Source organism: Convolutriloba macropyga, chromosome 3 (assembly GCF_964194025.1).
Source record: "Convolutriloba macropyga chromosome 3, txConMacr16.3, whole genome shotgun sequence".
In the NCBI taxonomy this organism is placed as follows: domain Eukaryota; kingdom Metazoa; phylum Xenacoelomorpha; order Acoela; family Convolutidae; genus Convolutriloba; species Convolutriloba macropyga.
This window is the reverse complement of record NC_134470.1, coordinates 61,658,337-61,675,687: the sequence shown is the minus strand read 5'-3', so window position 1 is coordinate 61,675,687 and position 17,351 is coordinate 61,658,337. Positions and strand designations below refer to the sequence as shown.

General features: G+C 33.0%; 1 protein-coding gene across 8 annotated transcripts in view; it reads left to right on the top strand.

Annotated features, from left to right (window-relative positions):
• The first annotated feature begins 3,775 nt into the window (after window positions 1-3,775).
• Window positions 3,776-17,351, top strand: part of LOC142337186 (uncharacterized) — a 57,339-nt gene continuing 43,763 nt past the window's right edge. The window contains exons 1-2 of one of the 8 annotated variants that reach the window (XM_075386315.1): window positions 3,776-4,533; window positions 6,253-6,553. In XM_075386315.1, coding sequence (XP_075242430.1) covers window positions 6,350-6,553 — 204 coding nt within the window. In that variant the 5' untranslated portion in view covers window positions 3,776-4,533; window positions 6,253-6,349. Of the gene's footprint in view, window positions 4,755-5,045; window positions 5,525-6,116; window positions 6,554-17,351 lie in introns of those variants that run through there. The other 7 variants (XM_075386313.1, XM_075386312.1, XM_075386314.1 and 4 more) reach the window with 7 other exon arrangements.

Genomic DNA, 17,351 nt, shown 5'->3' with positions numbered 1-17,351 from the left:
ACAAAAATATCATTTTTTTAAGAATCAGGACCAGCTTCCAGGATCTGCCGAATAATGTATATCTTTTTTTCTCTAAGATAGGCAAACAAAATTTGCCTTATGAACAAAAGGCCGGTATCATGTACATGCTTTCCAGTTTTGAAAAGTGTTGGCACAACAATTTATGATTACATAGTTTCTCTCCACTCATTACGGTGCAGAGGTATACCCAAATCGTCACGGGCAGATATGCCCGATGCGTGTATCTCGTGTTCGTTTTTACTATGTTAATACTTTGAAAGTGGGACAATATTGGGGAAAATAGCTACTTTAGCAGAAACCGGCAAAATAGAAGGGAATATCGTATCCCGTGTTCGCAAAAGTGTCCTAATTTTAGCCGCGAAATACAAGTACAAACTTAATAACCTATTTTTCGCGCGAGTTGTATCACGCATCCGATCCATTTATGTATCGAATTTTTGCACGCAATGTAGCCCGATTTCGCATATAATCCGCAATTAAGCCTCACTTAATTACTACTTATTTAATTAAGCCTAACTTATTACTATTAGTAGTAATTTATTACTACTTTAATACTACTTATTGTACTTTATTAATACTTATTACTACTTATTAGTACTATTTATTACTACTTATTAAACTCGGCCAGTCCCACATTGATTTAAAAGCTTTGGATGTGCGAGGGATTTTTCGTGAAAAAAATCAGTTTTTGTAGTTCCATAAATTTAAAGCACTTTAAAGCTTTGAAAGCTTTAATTAAAACTTTATTAAAGTGCTTATTGCATGCTCAAAATGCGCGCGAATAATAGATACCTAAATTGAGCGGAAACGTGCTACAAGATTTGTTACCTACTTTTCGCACCGAATGTTCTTTTATTTCGCAAAATTGCGGAGCCCCTTTTGCGAAAAGTAAGATACAAAGGATGTCTCCTAATTTCGTTCATTGTATGTATCTAATTTTCGAGCCAATTTTACTAAGGCGGAAATTTTGCGGTATACCTCTGCATCGTAATGCTGATGTCGAAATATTCAACCTTTTGGTATACATTTTGTAAGATTTTGGCTCTTGAAAACAGTGTTTAAAATTTGATCGTAAATTGTTTTCCGTAACCAAGAGCTTAAAAAAGTTGAACCTGCCTGCACCAAAATATTGTTAATCAATTGTGATTGAATAGATTTTAAGAGCTCGCAAAATATTTTTTTGGTGGCAAATCACAATTTCAAAGTCTTCTTACTTTCAAATTAGAAAGTTTTCCTACTTCAACTTTTCAATTAGAAAGTTTTCCTACTTTTTTGAATTCGAAGAGTAGCTCATAGAATTATCCAAGTTTTCTACAAATTATGATTATTAACTTTCAATTTTTCTGGCGCCATATTAACTGATTTTAGTTGTTGGCTGGCTATCCGTAGGGGGTTACCAAAATAGCGTGATAGGAGGTCATTCAGAACATCAACCTGGCTTATCAGTGTCTTTTAGGAAAATATTGTTAATGGAAGCTAAGAAAGGTTGCTTTTGAAAAAAGTAAACAAAAATGGATTGTATAAGCTGACATTGTTTCATATCAGGCGAATGACACTTTTAAATGACTATTTCCCGATTAAAAACGAGAAGGAAAGACAGAAATAAGAAGAGAAGACTCATTTTGGATTCTTTTCGTGACCCATAGGCTGTTGTTCGTTTTTATCTGACAACCGATCAGAAAAACAGCTGGAATTATTTATCTTTATCGATTCTCTATTTAAGAGTGTTATGTTAATAGACGAAAAGTTTTACCAAAATTTCTCCGTATTCAAGCCAGCATAATCAATTTTTTTTCATTTCTTTCCTGAGAAACTTCTGACATTTGCAAATTTACGATAGGTATTGTTTTTGAGCCTATCACTTTTTGTTAATTTAGCTGAAAATCCCAATCCACCCCCTACCACGCTACCAGCCTCTCTAATAGTATATCAGGTTCCTGCTTTTTTCCTTAATTAGTTTTACTCGGAAAACCGAGTTCTTTTAGTCTTGAGTAACGAAAAACTACCATTAGCAAAGGTTCTAAAACGTTCTTAAATACACCAATTCTTACATAGCAATATTCTGTAATGATCGTTTGTTTAAGGTTCAAATGTACCTTGCATTCATCATTGTTTCCAGGCCGTGTCGTGTAATTTTGATCCCATTTTAAGCCCCCTGCTGCATCATTAATTTCGTTCTGGACGTACGATATTTCGTTCTACTAGCCCAGCTTGATTGCTTAATTGATAGTTTAATAGACGCTCCTTGAAATCTGTTAACAGGTATACGGCAAGTAGCAAAACTTGTAAAATACACCAAACTAAGAGACTTAGAGAGATTTTAGTTTCATTTTTCACAGCTTGAGAACTTCCAAACGGAATTCATTATATAAACATTAATTTTGTTCGCTCCAGTGCGCAAGATTTTCTCTCGTTTTGCCCAAAGAAAACAAAATAAATACTGTTTAGGTTCCCGAATAACAAATTAAGCTCCAACATTCATTTATCCCGTCAAAAGAGATCAGTCAAAATCCAAACTATTCAGAACTGCTTCTAAATTTGTCGCGATTTAACAAAAAGACCTTCATACATGCAGCTTTCAAATCCAATTTTGTATAGCGGTATTGTTGAAGGATTTTGAAACTATTTTCAATTGATTCCAGTTTAGCCGATGAGCAAATTGACCGAAAAATGTGTTACTTTTAACGATGTTTCTTCAGTATGTGTCAGTGCATAACATTTTTTACGATAGGAAAGTAGCGCTATGGTCAAAATTTGCAATTTAGGTAGAGAATGAAGAAATGGATAACTGTTTCTTGTTCAATTATTATCACGAGCAGATTCGTCCGTTAACTTTTTTTTCGTTCACGTGCTATTAATAAAACGGTTCTAGTAGCCCATGAACGAATAATCTTTTCTGCACACGCACCTCACGCGAAAGTGCTTCTCAAATGTATAGCGGATATAGTCCGGAAACAGCGGGTCGGTTATCTCGACGCTTTCTCTAGTCTCATTATAAGATAGGAGGAGACAATTTTCCGAGGGGTATTTTGTTCATACATAAATCCTTCACACTTCAGTTTTACATATAAATATGACAGACATTCTCTTTTCAAGGTCGCGTCTTGTCAATAAAGGAAAAATTCTAGAAATCCTTGACTCGGGCAACTTGTATTGCAGACGGAACTCTGAAACCCGAAGGCGTTCAATTTCGTTATTATTTACGAATTTCATGGGGTGGTAGTTTGCTGCAACGTTGAGTATCTAAACATGTGTGCTTCTCGTATTTAGAATTTTTTTAGAGTACATAGTTTTGTAAATTCAATTTCCATCATTTTAGTGTTCTTATGGTTTTTCCCATAACTTATATACCAATATTTGTTTGTTTTGATAAAATCAATTTATTATGTTATTTGTTCAGCACACAAACCAAGAAGCTGAAGTCATTAATGGCCAATTTTTATGCATAACTAATAGTTTGTTCGGCTGACATAACTGTCGTCTAATTGAACTGCGCTATTTGACAGCGTACTTACTTCACCTGCAAGATCATTCTTAATAACTTCCTGGTAAATTCTTTAATAGGAAATTATTTGATCTAATAATTAATATGCAACCGTAAACGCTTGAATAGTCGTACAACAACAGCCATCAAATTAAAAGGATTTTTTGACCATCAACAAAATTAATTACTAATAAACTTACTATTGAAATAAAAAGTAAAAAAATTTTTCATATCTTTTTTCAATTTTGCTTTGTATCATTTTTGACAAAGTTACTATGGTTTAATGATTGAACAAAAAAGATTGAAGAAATTGAGATAATCATTAAATTGCGTTTATAAACTACTAGAAACTTTATTTAACCAACGTATAAGACATCCATTTACATCGTGTAATCAAGGTTATAATTTTCAAACACATATTCACCGTCCCTGCATACTTACCCTTAGAGATTATTTATCATACCAAGAATTTTAGATGGAAATTTACCTCTGATAAAAAAGAGACTCGTGATTATGATAAATCGAAGTCACTTCCGATCTTAAAATTTTTCCAGTTTGAACGGGATTAAAACGGTTATCAGCTCCACTGACTTTAAAAATTATCCGTAGCTCTTTCAATTGCAATAAAGGGCAGCTTGGAACTTCGGCCTCTTCTCCTGTGTGAGATTTTGTTGACGTTGACAAATATTTTGTTTACAATCCAATATTCCACCTTAATGAGTCAAAATTAGGTATATTGTTACTTTGGCGAGCATTTCGAATTTGTCTTATTCAGTTATCTTTTTCAAGTTTACTAAATTGGGAGAAATTGGGAAAAATAATTCTCACTTCTCAACGGATAACTTATTTTATTGCTGAATTTTATCATTATTTAGTTGTTTCCACTGATTGCGTTTGCGAACGTTATTTTTCGTTCAGCACATTTCTCTATTAAAAAATATTACGCAGCAATTTGATTCGCTTACATTCGAAACACAAATGCAATAATTAAAGGCTATTATCTTTGATTAGAAAAATATGCACCTATGGTATTTTTTTACACGTTAGCGGTTCAGCTGAAACTATTTTCTTCCTACATTTATTATCCTGGTTTTGTTACCTCCCCTCCTTTTCTAAGCTCCAATCCATAATTTCTCACATCAGTCAGTCACGCTTTTCTGCTTACAAATTGCCATATTTTTCCCAGATTAGAATCGGGACAAATTTTAAAAGCAATCCCGTTGTTTCTAATCAATAAAATTCACTTTTGGTAAAATTTTTTTTCAGCCCACATTTGTTCACTTTTCTTCACGTGAAAGACAATTCTTTTGTCTTGTGAAATTACTCAATAAAACTCACTTCAAATTTCCTCTACTTTAACCATCAACCATTTTAAAAGGACACCCCCCCCCCCCCCCCCTACGCCTCAGCCCCCCGAAATGAGATGGACAAAAGCTGGTGCAGATTTAGCAGTACGGCAGCATACTATAGGCCACAATTTTGCATTTTAAAGTAAAAGTGGCGCTTTATTCTTTGTTCTTCAATATACAAACCATCAGTTTAATTTAGTTCCCCAAATTCAAATTCCAAAAGATTAAAAAGATAAAAATTTGGCCAATCTTTCAATATCACTCATTTACCGCTTACAGATTGAACGAAAAAGGAAAAAGAGCGCCGCTTTTTTACATATCAAATTGCATAAAAAGATCACTTTTGAGTCATTACAAGAGAGAGTAAAATACTCAATATTACTTACAAATACTCAATAAAGAGCCCTTAGGCAGCGTACCTTTGTTCAGGAAGTTCGTTCCCTAAATATATCTTAAAGCAGCATTATACCATTTTAATCTCATTACTTGAGAAAAGAGCACATATTTATACACGTCTTTCAACATTAATTCACGTCTCTTTTCCGCCAATTACTGGACGGTCTTCAAATCCTTTGACCTGAAAAATTGCCCCAAATTATTCAACTTGAATTAAATCGTCAATTCAACCCATAGAATTTAGAGCTTTGAGTGGTTTTTAATGCTAAACAAGGTATAAAAATTTAAGCGTTTTACAATGCAAACACACCAGTCGAGGAAAAAAGCTCGGATTACGAACCAGCTTCCCTTCCAAATAAACTGGACCGTTTGGATCAATTTAGCTCTTTTATTACTCAAAACGTATCCGTATGCATTTAAAAGAGCCTTATTCTATGTTTTTGATTCTATTGTTTTTTTCCCATTTTTGTACATTCAAAACTCGTGTGAAATCAATAATTCAGCTCTCGAATGGGAAAAAATTAGTATCAAGTTTTCTCGAAGAACTGTAACGTATAGTGATACAACAGTAATCGAAAATTTGAATGGAAAACTTTTGTTAAAATGGCGTTTTGCTAGCGTTATTCAATTTTTTGTACTCAGATTTTTCCATATGATTTAAAAAAGCATCTTTTAAGATCAAGCATTATTATGCAAATTTTCCTTATTTGGCAAGATAAATTTTTAAGCAAGAATATTGCAAGACCTTGCCAGAAACAAAACTTATTAACGAAACAATTTTTTAATAATAAAAGAAAAAAAAATTTTTTAATCATAACCGAATAATAACCCCTTTTTTATTAATAACCAATTAATGCAATTTACAGCCCATAAAAAGTTACAACGGAACAAAGCGCAATTTATATAGAAACCTCGCCTTTACCGATTGCCCATCTTTCCGAATGATCACCTTCATAATTTCATTTACATCATTTTTGAGTGACTTCTGTTGTGAAATTTTAGCACGGCGAATCTCACTTTATCAACAACTAAATCTGTGTAACTTAAGTCCAGTTTGTAAACAAAGTTAAATTTGGAAGACGTGAAAGGATACTGTGACATGTCTGATGTCAACTGCAATTCGGTTGATAAAAAGTTATTGAGCGGGAACGAGGTCAAATTCTGCGAACATACTATGTCGTCAACAAAAAGGAATCAAGTCAATCATAGAAGACAGAGTCGTCTAGCAGACATAATGACTCCAGCACCAGAAACTCTCGACGATATCAGCGGACGGAACGGAACGAGCGCATGGTTGATAAAGGTCAGTCGGTAATAAAAATTTGCTGTTCGTAATGAACAAGAAGAACAAACACTACTGTGATCGACCAGATTTTAATCTTACAATATCACAGAGGAGAATTGTAAAAGAAAATTTCAAGATGGCACACTTTGCAAGATATGAGCTTCGGTTTGAATAAGTTGAAACATCTTGTTCATGTCGGGGAAAAATAAGTTAACAAAATTATTTCGATGTTGATTCGAAATGCCTCAAATCTTGAGTAAAACAAAACAATACAATTCGGTAATAACAATATTAAATCAGTCTCTTAGTGCTCCGTTACCAGGCTTCATTGCAACTTGTGATCAGACAATCTAAGGACTTCAATCTCTGATCAGACTTTCGTGTTAATGATGTTAAAACTGTTCTGAAACCGTCTTTCGCTCGACCTATGACCAGACTATGTTCAGACTTCTCTCTGTGATTAAATCACTATGTTTCAATTTTTTGATTTGTTCAGACTTTCGTGCAACCCTATCCATTAAGACTTCAAATTTTTCCATACACAATTCACAGAAAAATAAATTGACGGACTTCATGGTGCTTTTTCCAGTGTGATCAGTTTGTTTATTATTGTGAAGATTGTTAATAGGGGTTCAATTGGCGAATTAAAAAAGTTGATCAAGCAAAAAGGCATTAAATTTGTATTTCGCTTATTATTCACCTGTAATTTGATGCTTTTGACTATAATCTTACTTCTCTCTGAAACCGAAGTTTTACTTTATAAAATTTTTTGTGTCTATTGCCATCGTTGCAATAACTTTCGAAATAATTTTTTTGCATTGTAGTCTTTGAGCAATTCTATGACAATGTCAAGTGAATTGGGTTATACTGCAAGATTATTGCTTATGCTGGTTGTTTTTCACGATATTGCTAAAGACATCATATTGCTAAATCTTGTTGAAGACGGTTATTGTACAAGAAATTGGAACAAAGCGGTAACCTTACAAGACGCACGCGTCTTACGAGACGATTGCCCTTTAGTTATCTATAGTCATCTCGAGAAGATCCTTGTATTTTAAAAAAACATGCTAATGCCTTACAATTTGAAGGTTTTTTTTCAGGAAAATAAATTTATCAGAAACAAAGTAAACTTTATAAAAAATACTATAACTCAAAACAAGGCGGCTCGTTAATGTGCGTTTGCACATGATGTTCCGACCCGAGCTCATCTACACTTTTGACTTAATTGTCAACCAATTGAAGAGATAACAAAAATAGACGTTTAAAATAAAAAAAATTCTTACAAAACCTAACTGCTAATTGAATTACATAATGCCATGCCTCATTATAGCGATCACGAGATCTGCCAATACAAATACTACGAGAAAAAACAACAATCAACAAAATAAGCAAAAACAAAAATTTCACGGCAGAAACCCATTATATAAATTTAAAAGCGCCTAGTAACAACGTCAAAATGCAATCACATGAAACCTTAACTACACAAATTTAGTTTTTCCTAACTAAACAGCAGATGGACGTTTTCCTTAATGAGATTAGGTTAAAAGTTGACAAAGAGAAAAAAATGAGGTTAATGTCAAAGATCAATCAACATTTCTTAAACCAAATAATTTCAAAAGTCTAAAAAAATCTTTAGCTTATAACAAAATAATTCATGACAAATTTACTAAAAAGTCATTATGAAACTAATGGGATCTGTCTTTGCTTGGACTAAGCCATAGGAATATACTAAATACGCAGAAAATCTCAAAAAACCACGAACAATTTACACAAAGACGCAGAAAATCTCAAAAACGCAAATTATTGCAGCCATTTGAATCATTAGCTATTATCTGAATTTTATGTATTTTTATTCAGTTTTCATTTATACTAATTCAGCTAAAATTATACTGAAAGAGAAAATAAGTTCGTTCATTTGGGCCGAAATTGAAAATCATTGGGATCTGTTATTACCTGAATCAGCTAAAAGAAGAGAAAAAAGAGAAAATACTGAAACAGAAAATAAGTTCTGAAAGAGAAAATAAGATACTGAAAGAGAAAATAAGTTCGTTCATTTGGGCCGAAATTGAAAATCATTGGGATCTGTTATTACCTGAATCAGCTAAAAGAAGAGAAAAAAGAAACACAAATACACCACTCACAACTTTTTTTATGAAAACCCATATTGTCCACCAAACAAAACATCAGTTACGACATAATATCAGTAGACAAGTTAATTTTTGAAATTCAAGGAATTGTATTTGACCTCTCAATGACGAGAATAAGTTACAAGTTGACGAAAAGAACAACAAAAACTGAAAAGTTTGAAAAATTTTGAAATGTATAATATCATAATTTTTGAGACCATTGTCTATAAACTGACTGCTTTGGGTAACATCACGCCTTTAATCGTCAATTACAAGTTTATGAGACCGATAAAAATTTTACGGCTACCTAAAAATAAACAAAAGAGGCAAAAACAGCAAACTCAAAAAAATTAAGCGAAAAGTTTGAACGCCTTTACAGAATGAACTTTTCAGTATAAACTCTTCTATTTTCGATTATTATTTTAACAGCAAGTTGATTGTTTTTATTGTTACAAAATGACTTGAAAAACAACAAATAAACAAATATATTAAAACCACGAATTTTTTGAGAAAATCCCTAGTATCAAAGACATTAAGTTCAATTGTTTTCAACAGAATTAAATAGACACGCTAATTTCTGTCTCGATGTAATAGCAATCATAGGTTTCATTAGTAGGTTGTCGAAAACTCATCACAATAAGTCGTATGGCTAAGAAGGATACATCAAAACCACAAAATTTTTGAGAAAACCCATAGTATCAACGTCATAAAATTCAATAGATTTCAACGGAAGACATTTAATACGCTAAATTATGCCTAGATGACGACAAGGATGTTTGTTGTTCAAAAGTTATCAATAAGACATTACAACGTGTCATTGAATATGAAAACAACAACAAGTACAGGCAAAATCCAAAAGTTCAGTAGAAAAGTGAGAGAAGAAAGTGTCGAAGCAAATTAAACCATAAGCTTTTTTCTCTGGAAAATTTTTCTACGATCCATTGAACGTCATTTCTAAGCCAATGGGAGCTATAAATTTTAGGATAATGTTATGAGATTTCAAAAGGATGCAAAATTACTAAAAAATGTCCAAAAAATTAAAAAAAAATTTGATAACTCGTGCACCGAAGTCAAAAAGCCAATAGTTAGAAAACAAAAGCGCGAACTAGATAAATTGTCGTTGATGTAGAGAAAAACGACGTTCTGTCATTACTGAGACTGACTTACAATCCACGAAAATAAGCTTAAGATTGATTTATGTTTAAAAAAAATTCAAAAAAATTATTTTTAAAGTCTTAACAGCCATTAAACATAGCTTTCATAGGAAGTCAATGAATACGCTAAACTACACCCCGATGGGAATACAAGGATGTTTTTTATGCCTAGGTTATCAATAAGATATCACAATATGTCTTACGACTATGACAAAAAAAACAAATACAGGCAAAAACCAAATATTCAGTAGAAAAGTGCGAAAAGAAAGTGTCTAAGTCATTTAAACAGTGAATTTTTCTCTGAAAACTCCAGCCTTCAGCTGTGATTCAATGAACTTTGTTTCTAAGTCAACGGGAGCCATTAATAGTAGGATAACATTATAAGATTTCAAATGGAACCAATAATACGAAATGTACAAAAATTAAAAAAAAAAATTGAAATCTTGTGGCATTGAAATCATATTATCAGTAGTCAGAAGTCAAAACCGCCAACTAGATAAATTGTTGCTGAAGTTGAAAAAACTGGGCTTCTATCCCTACTGAGACTGACTTACAATCCACGAAAATAAGCTTAAGATTAATTAAAGTTCAAAAAAAGATTCAAAAAAAAAAATTTTTTTAAGTCCTAACAGCCATTAAGCACAATAGCATTCATAGGAAGTCGTTAAATACGTTCAGTTATGCCTCGATGTGAGGACAAGAATGTTTGTCAGTCATATGTAATCAATAGGACATCGCAACAAGTCTTATGACTATGAAAAAACAAATACAGCCAAAAACCAAAAATTCTGTAGAAAAATGCGAGAAGAATGTGTTGAAGCCCTTTATACCATATTTTTTCCTCCGAAAGTTTCATCTATGATCCTTTGGACGTCTTCGCTAAAACAATGACAGCCATCATAATTTGGATGACGTGATAAGATTTTAAAATGAACCAATAAAATGAAATGTCCAAAAATTAAAAAAAATTGAAATTTTGTGGCATTGAATACGTATAACCAATAATTATTTGATAAAACCGCTAATCAGATTAACTTTGATTGCAGTAGGAAGGAGGGGGTCCTGTTTTTACTGAGACGAACTCACAGTTCACAAAAAGTTTATGATTTACCAGTACTAAAAAAATTTCGAAAATTTATTTTCAATGTCTTAACAGCCATTAGCTGTCCACTCACAGCACTAGATAGGTTCACCTAATGCTCATTAAGAAATCTATTGCACTTTTAGTCAAAGAGTTTATGCCATAGGATTCTAAAATTTTAGTAAAACGTCAAAAAGAAAATCAAAATTTTATTTGAAATTACGAAAACTGAGATACGAGTCCAAAAAAAACTTGAGCGATCCCTTCGAAACAAATTTTTTGTTCATTGGGCTTCATTTGATTGTAAATGAAGTTTGCAACTAACGGAGCCTTGATATGAAAAGTGACTAGTCTCTAGGTGACTTGAAAAAACAAAAAAAAATATCAAAACTTTCTAAAAAAAAGATCTCTCAAATAGAATTCGAATTTTTGTTTTGATATTAAACTTCCCTTTGAGACTAGAACTAGTCTTTTTTATCCACTTTCGTCTATTAAGAACCAAAAATTGATTTATTTTGTGGCGTGAAATCTAGTTTTGATTTAAATTTTTTGTAGTAAAAACGTTAATTCGAACAAAAATTACTGTAAAAGTGAACAAAAGTGAACCAAATATCCCGGGTTCACATGAAACTTTAAACCTCGATAACTCCTTGAAAAAAGCGAAATTCAAAAAAATCTTTTTAAATTCGAATTCTACGATGGACGAGCTTTTTAATGATACCACGCACATTTCTCTTCGATGAATATATCGGTAGGCGAAAATTCACGGAACAAAAAAAACCCCATTTGAGTATATAGTTCCCCCACACAAGTGGGGTCGGAACAAAAAGTTTGCTTCACAGTTGAAGCAGAACTCTTGAATTACTTGGAAAAGTCTGAGAAGGATACGGTCACTGAGAAGTTCGAGAAGTTAAACAAAAAATTCAGCTCCTTGATTTTTTTTCGGATCCTCCAGAGTAATTTTGACTACTGAACTCATAATTTTTTTTCAATGCAATCGTAAGACAGTCGATTTATTTTTGAATTCACTGATATGTTATTTATTAACAAGATTTTTCTCAAAATGTTTTTAAGGTAGCAAGATTTATAAAGAGCTAAGATATGAGTCGAGTGTTTTTAGGCCCTTTGCTTTTTAAACAGCAACAGTGGGGCTCGCTAATTTGGATTGGCACATAAGGTTCCGACCCCGCGCATCCACATTATTGACTCAATTGTCCACCAACTGAAGCAGAGTTAGAAGACCTTCTTAACAAAAAACTCAATTAAAATTTTATTTAAATTCTAATATACTCCAATAAAAAGACAGAGGTGCTTACAAAAAAGGGTTAAAACCGTTAAGATCAAAAAAAGTGAAGGACAAGAAGTCAACTCTATTGCAATTGCACAAGTAGAAAGAGAAACTTTGCAATGTAAACAACTATTTTAACCAAACAATAAGTTGGATCACGAAATGAACCTGTACGCACTTTTGAAACAAAATCTCAAAGAATTGTGTTTCAAAACTAACAATCTCGTGAATTTGATATTTAAATTGAAATACTTAAAATCTTTCACAAAAAAACTGGCTCACAAATCCAAAATGAGGAGGAACAACAGAAGAAATTAAACAGGTTACCTAAACTAGGTACTCACAGGTTAAGTCATGAGCTAGGCAAGTAATTTTTTTGATGGAAACTCTCAAAAAATTTATCGAACAATTTCATTCAAAATGAAAAATTAGAGAAAATTTAAATAGAGGTGGCACAGGTAATAACTAGATAACCGTGAATGATTAAAGTCATGTTCTTCCGTGTTGTTGATCAAATAGGTTGGTTAACAAATAGTTGTCGCTAACAAATGGTAGTTTACAAATGGTTGTCAATTTAAATAAGCCAATATACAGAAAAAGGAAGAATCTTGAAAAAAGTTGAACAACAGGACAAGTTCTATAGTATATTTACGAATATTTTTCTTCGTACAAATTTAAATACCATTTCTGTCTTGTTTGTTGAAATTAGCTTAAAAAGTGATGATTTGCGTTGTTTTTTTTCACCTTATGGCCTGCGTTTTTCTATGCAATAACTGGAAACAGCTTTTTGTGTCAACTTCAAGAAATCTGAAAACAAAACTGAGAAGAATATTTGACGCCTCTTGATGGTAATCTAAAAGTACAACTACTACTTTTTTTATTTACTTTTTTCGAACAATTTTCGATGAAAGTATATATTTGCACTTTGTCACTGCTTTGGGCAACATTTTTCAACAACATATTAATTAAGATGAAATGTATGGAAATTTGTTCGGCATTTATCTGATAAGTATCACATCGGCTAGTGAGAAAGATTGCCATCTCAGAAAAGTCTGAATTGAGGAATGAAAAATGTCGCGAAGGCAAGTTTCAGGCTAACTGAACTATCTTTTTTCAACCTAAAAAGGTAATTTCATACTCAATGAAAGACTTTGTTTTGTTTGAAGATCCTCAAATTTACAACTTTTTGTGCCTGCATTCGAAATGCTTTTCATAAGATCTGGAGAAACCGTATGACATGAATGTAACCGATACTTCAGGAAAGCCTTCTGGCCAACTTTCTTGCTATGTAAATTGGTTAAATAGTTTTCATAATGGAATCATAAAGATGCAAAATTCTTAATATTTGTTCTGATCCTAAATTAGCGGGGTGAAGGAATTTTATGCTCAACTTTTTTGTTTTTCTGTTCAGTCAGTTTTATCCTATAGATATAATCATCGTACCCGTTTTTCATAGTTTTTGAACAATTTTAATGATGTTTGGCTGAAAGATTGTATAGGGTAATGTTATTAGTTTCACATCCCATGCTTCGAAAGGCAAAAAAAAGTTGTTGAATTGTTTGAACCAATTTCTTTGCTTGAAATTTTTTTTGAAATTTCGCTATTAATTTTTAGAAAAAATGGCCTCAAACTTGCTGAATCAGCCCACGACGTTTTCATAATATACCGTCAATACAGACATAAAAATCCCTACAATAATCTTCTCCCATTCAGAAGAGGGCTGATTTTACTCCTTTTTTTGCAAGACGGTGTTCAGGAACTATTATTTTGACGGCTTTTTGCTAATTTAAATCAGTATTTTATCAAAAAGCAAAAACTATTTTTCATATATTAAAATTTGTTTCTTTAAAATATTTATTACGTCAATACTAAAAATAATTACGATTTGTAACAGTGGCACAATGATATCAACTCCAGTTTTGGTTTCATGGTGGTTTTCTACAATGAAAAGTAAATCCATTTGTATTGGGACGTAGTCCGTTTAAAAATTGTTTTGCATTTTTTCCTTCTTAATTTGAGACATTTTTATTTAGAAAATCAAAAAATGATAGATTTAATTCACGTTTTAATAAAGCCCAATGAACAAATATTTTGTTTTCAGAGTAATGCTCATGGTTATCAATGCTCCGACAAAGGTTTTTCGTAAATTTTTGGTGAAAAACTGTGTTGTTTTTTTTGTAGTCCTATTACTCCGTCTCACTAGCAAAGATCTAGTTCATTATCGAAAGCGGTATCAGTGAAACTAACCATTGTTTTCAGTTTACAACTGTTGGCTCAAATTTCGTTCAAATTTTGTAGTTGATTTTTTGATGCTTCGAATTTTCTGTTAAAACGTTAATTTTGACTCTATGACTGTATTTGGTTTCCTATCTGGTCACTTGTTACAATATCACTTGAAATTTAATATAACATGAAGTTTTAATTACCTTGAATTTAACTGTTTTCAAAGTTTCGAATTAAATTTAAATTGTTCAGTTTTTCATTTTTTGTCAACCTGTATTTTGATCTCTCTTGTGACAGGTCTCATCCTCTGTGTTGCAAGGGTATCAGTAATATCTACTGGTTTGAGTTTAGAGGATTTTTTTCATGACCTTGACGTTGAGCTTTCGTAAAAAAATTATGAGAGCTTTTGATAGTGGTCGAGGTCTGTGGTTCTTTTTGTTGTCTTTTTATATTGCCCGTTTAGAAACCGGCCATATTGATGTTCAAATGAAGTTTGATGGGACACATATTGTTTTTTTTGCGTTAGTGGCTTCTGCTTTTACTGGCTTCAAAATCTATGCATTTTTGTTTTTGTCTTTTGATTTTTTTAAGTCTTGTCTGAATTTGTTGTTTTTTTTGTAGTCTTTTGACAACAAAAATACACAAATACGGGCAAGACCGTGTTATTGTCTCTAAAGATTGGTGATATCGGCTTCTCAAGCAGATACACATGAGTGCTTCTGGTATCTTTTAAAAAGAATTTTGATGGTTGCTAAGCATTTTTGATATTTTTTTTTGGCTTCAAAAAACTCTATGGATTTTTGAGCTTTGCCCCCTTTTTGTTCATATACTTGTCAACTTCTTGCGTATTCTAGCTAAGAACAGGTTGCGTCTGCTTTGCAGAAATGTACAGGTTAAGTTGTTTAGCTTAGGCTTTTTATGATATTTTTTTAATTTTATTATCCTTTTTCTAAAAAGATATTGAGCTTTGTCCGTATTTAATGTTTGATATTGTTTTATTTCCGTCTATAGTTTTTTTGCATTGTAGTCTTAGTAATGGCAGGTATCAGTGGTCATCTAATGCATCAAATAATTCCTCTTTTACTCTTACGCCAATTTTTTTTATTAGTATGTGAAATTTTGAATGTTTTTCCTCCTCCTCATTTGGAAGACAATTGAGTCAAAAATTGTATGAGCGGGGTCGGAACATTATGTGCAAACGCACATTACCGAGTCTATTCGTTTGTCTTTAATGATTAAAAAGACCATTGTGAACGCAGAAGTTTTCCCTTGTCTGAGGTCCCGGACCAGAACTCGATGTACTCAGACTTTAATGAGCACACCAGGGGAGGTTAGAAGTTACACGGTCTGGTTACATTGATGAAAGCACAAATATCCCAAAATAGGCACCTTCGAAGCAAGGACATTCTGAGCAACTAGAAACGCAGAATATTTTGGAAAAAGGGCTCATTGAAAGCACGAAAGTCTGCACATATGCAAATTTGAACGCATGAAAGTCTGCACATATGCAAATTTGAACGCATGAAAGTCTGCACATAGGCAAATTTGAACGCATGAAAGTCTGCACATAGGCAAATTTGAACGCATGAAAGTCTGCACATAGGCAAATTTGAACGCATGAAAGTCTGCACATAGGCAAATTTGAACGCATGAAAGTCTGCACATATGCAAATTTGAACGCATGAAAGTCTGCACATATGCAAATTTGAACGCATGAAAGTCTGCACATAGGCAAATTTGAACGCATGAAAGTCTGCACATAGGCAAATTTGAACGCATGAAAGTCTGCACATAGGCAAATTTGAACGCATGAAAGTCTGCACATATGCAAATTTGAACGCATGAAAGTCTGCACATAGGCAAATTTGAACGCATGAAAGTCTGCACATAGGCAAATTTGAACGCATGAAAGTCTGCACATAGGCAAATTTGAACGCATGAAAGTCTGCACATATGCAAATTTGAACGCATGAAAGTCTGCACATAGGCAAATTTGAACGCATGAAAGTCTGCACATAGGCAAATTTGAACGCATGAAAGTCTGCACATATGCAAATTTGAACGCATGAAAGTCTGCACATATGCAAATTTGAACGCATGAAAGTCTGCACATATGCAAATTTGAACGCAAGAAAGTCTGCACATATGCAAATTTGAACGCATGAAAGTCTGCACATATGCAAATTTGAACGCATGAAAGTCTGCACATATGCAAATTTGAACGCATGAAAGTCTGCACATAGGCAAATTTGAACGCATGAAAGTCTGCACATAGGCAAATTTGAACGCATGAAAATCTGCACATAGGCAAATTTGAACGCATGAAAGTCTGCACATAGGCAAATTTGAACGCATGAAAGTCTGCACATATGCAAATTTGAACGCATGAAAGTCTGCACATAGGCAAATTTGAACGCATGAAAGTCTGCACATAGGCAAATTTGAACGCATGAAAGTCTGCACATATGCAAATTTGAACGCATGAAAGTCTGCACATATGCAAATTTGAACGGATGAAAGTCTGCACATAGGCAAATTTGAACGCATGAAAGTCTGCACATATGCAAATTTGAACGCATGAAAGTCTGCACATAGGCAAATTTGAACGCATGAAAGTCTGCACATATGCAAATTTGAACGCATGAAAGTCTGCACATAGGCAAATTTCAACGCATGAAAGTCTGCACATAGGCAAATTTGAACGCATGAAAGTCTGCACATAGGCAAATTTGAACGCATGAAAGTCTGCACATATGCAAATTTGAACGCATGAAAGTCTGCACATAGGCAAATTTGAACGCATGAAAGTCTGCACATAGGCAAATTTGAACGCATGAAAGTCTGCACAAATGCAAATTTGAACGCATGAAAGTCTGCACATATGCAAATTTGAACGCATGAAAGTCTGCACATAGGCAAATTTGAACGCATGAAAGTCTGCACA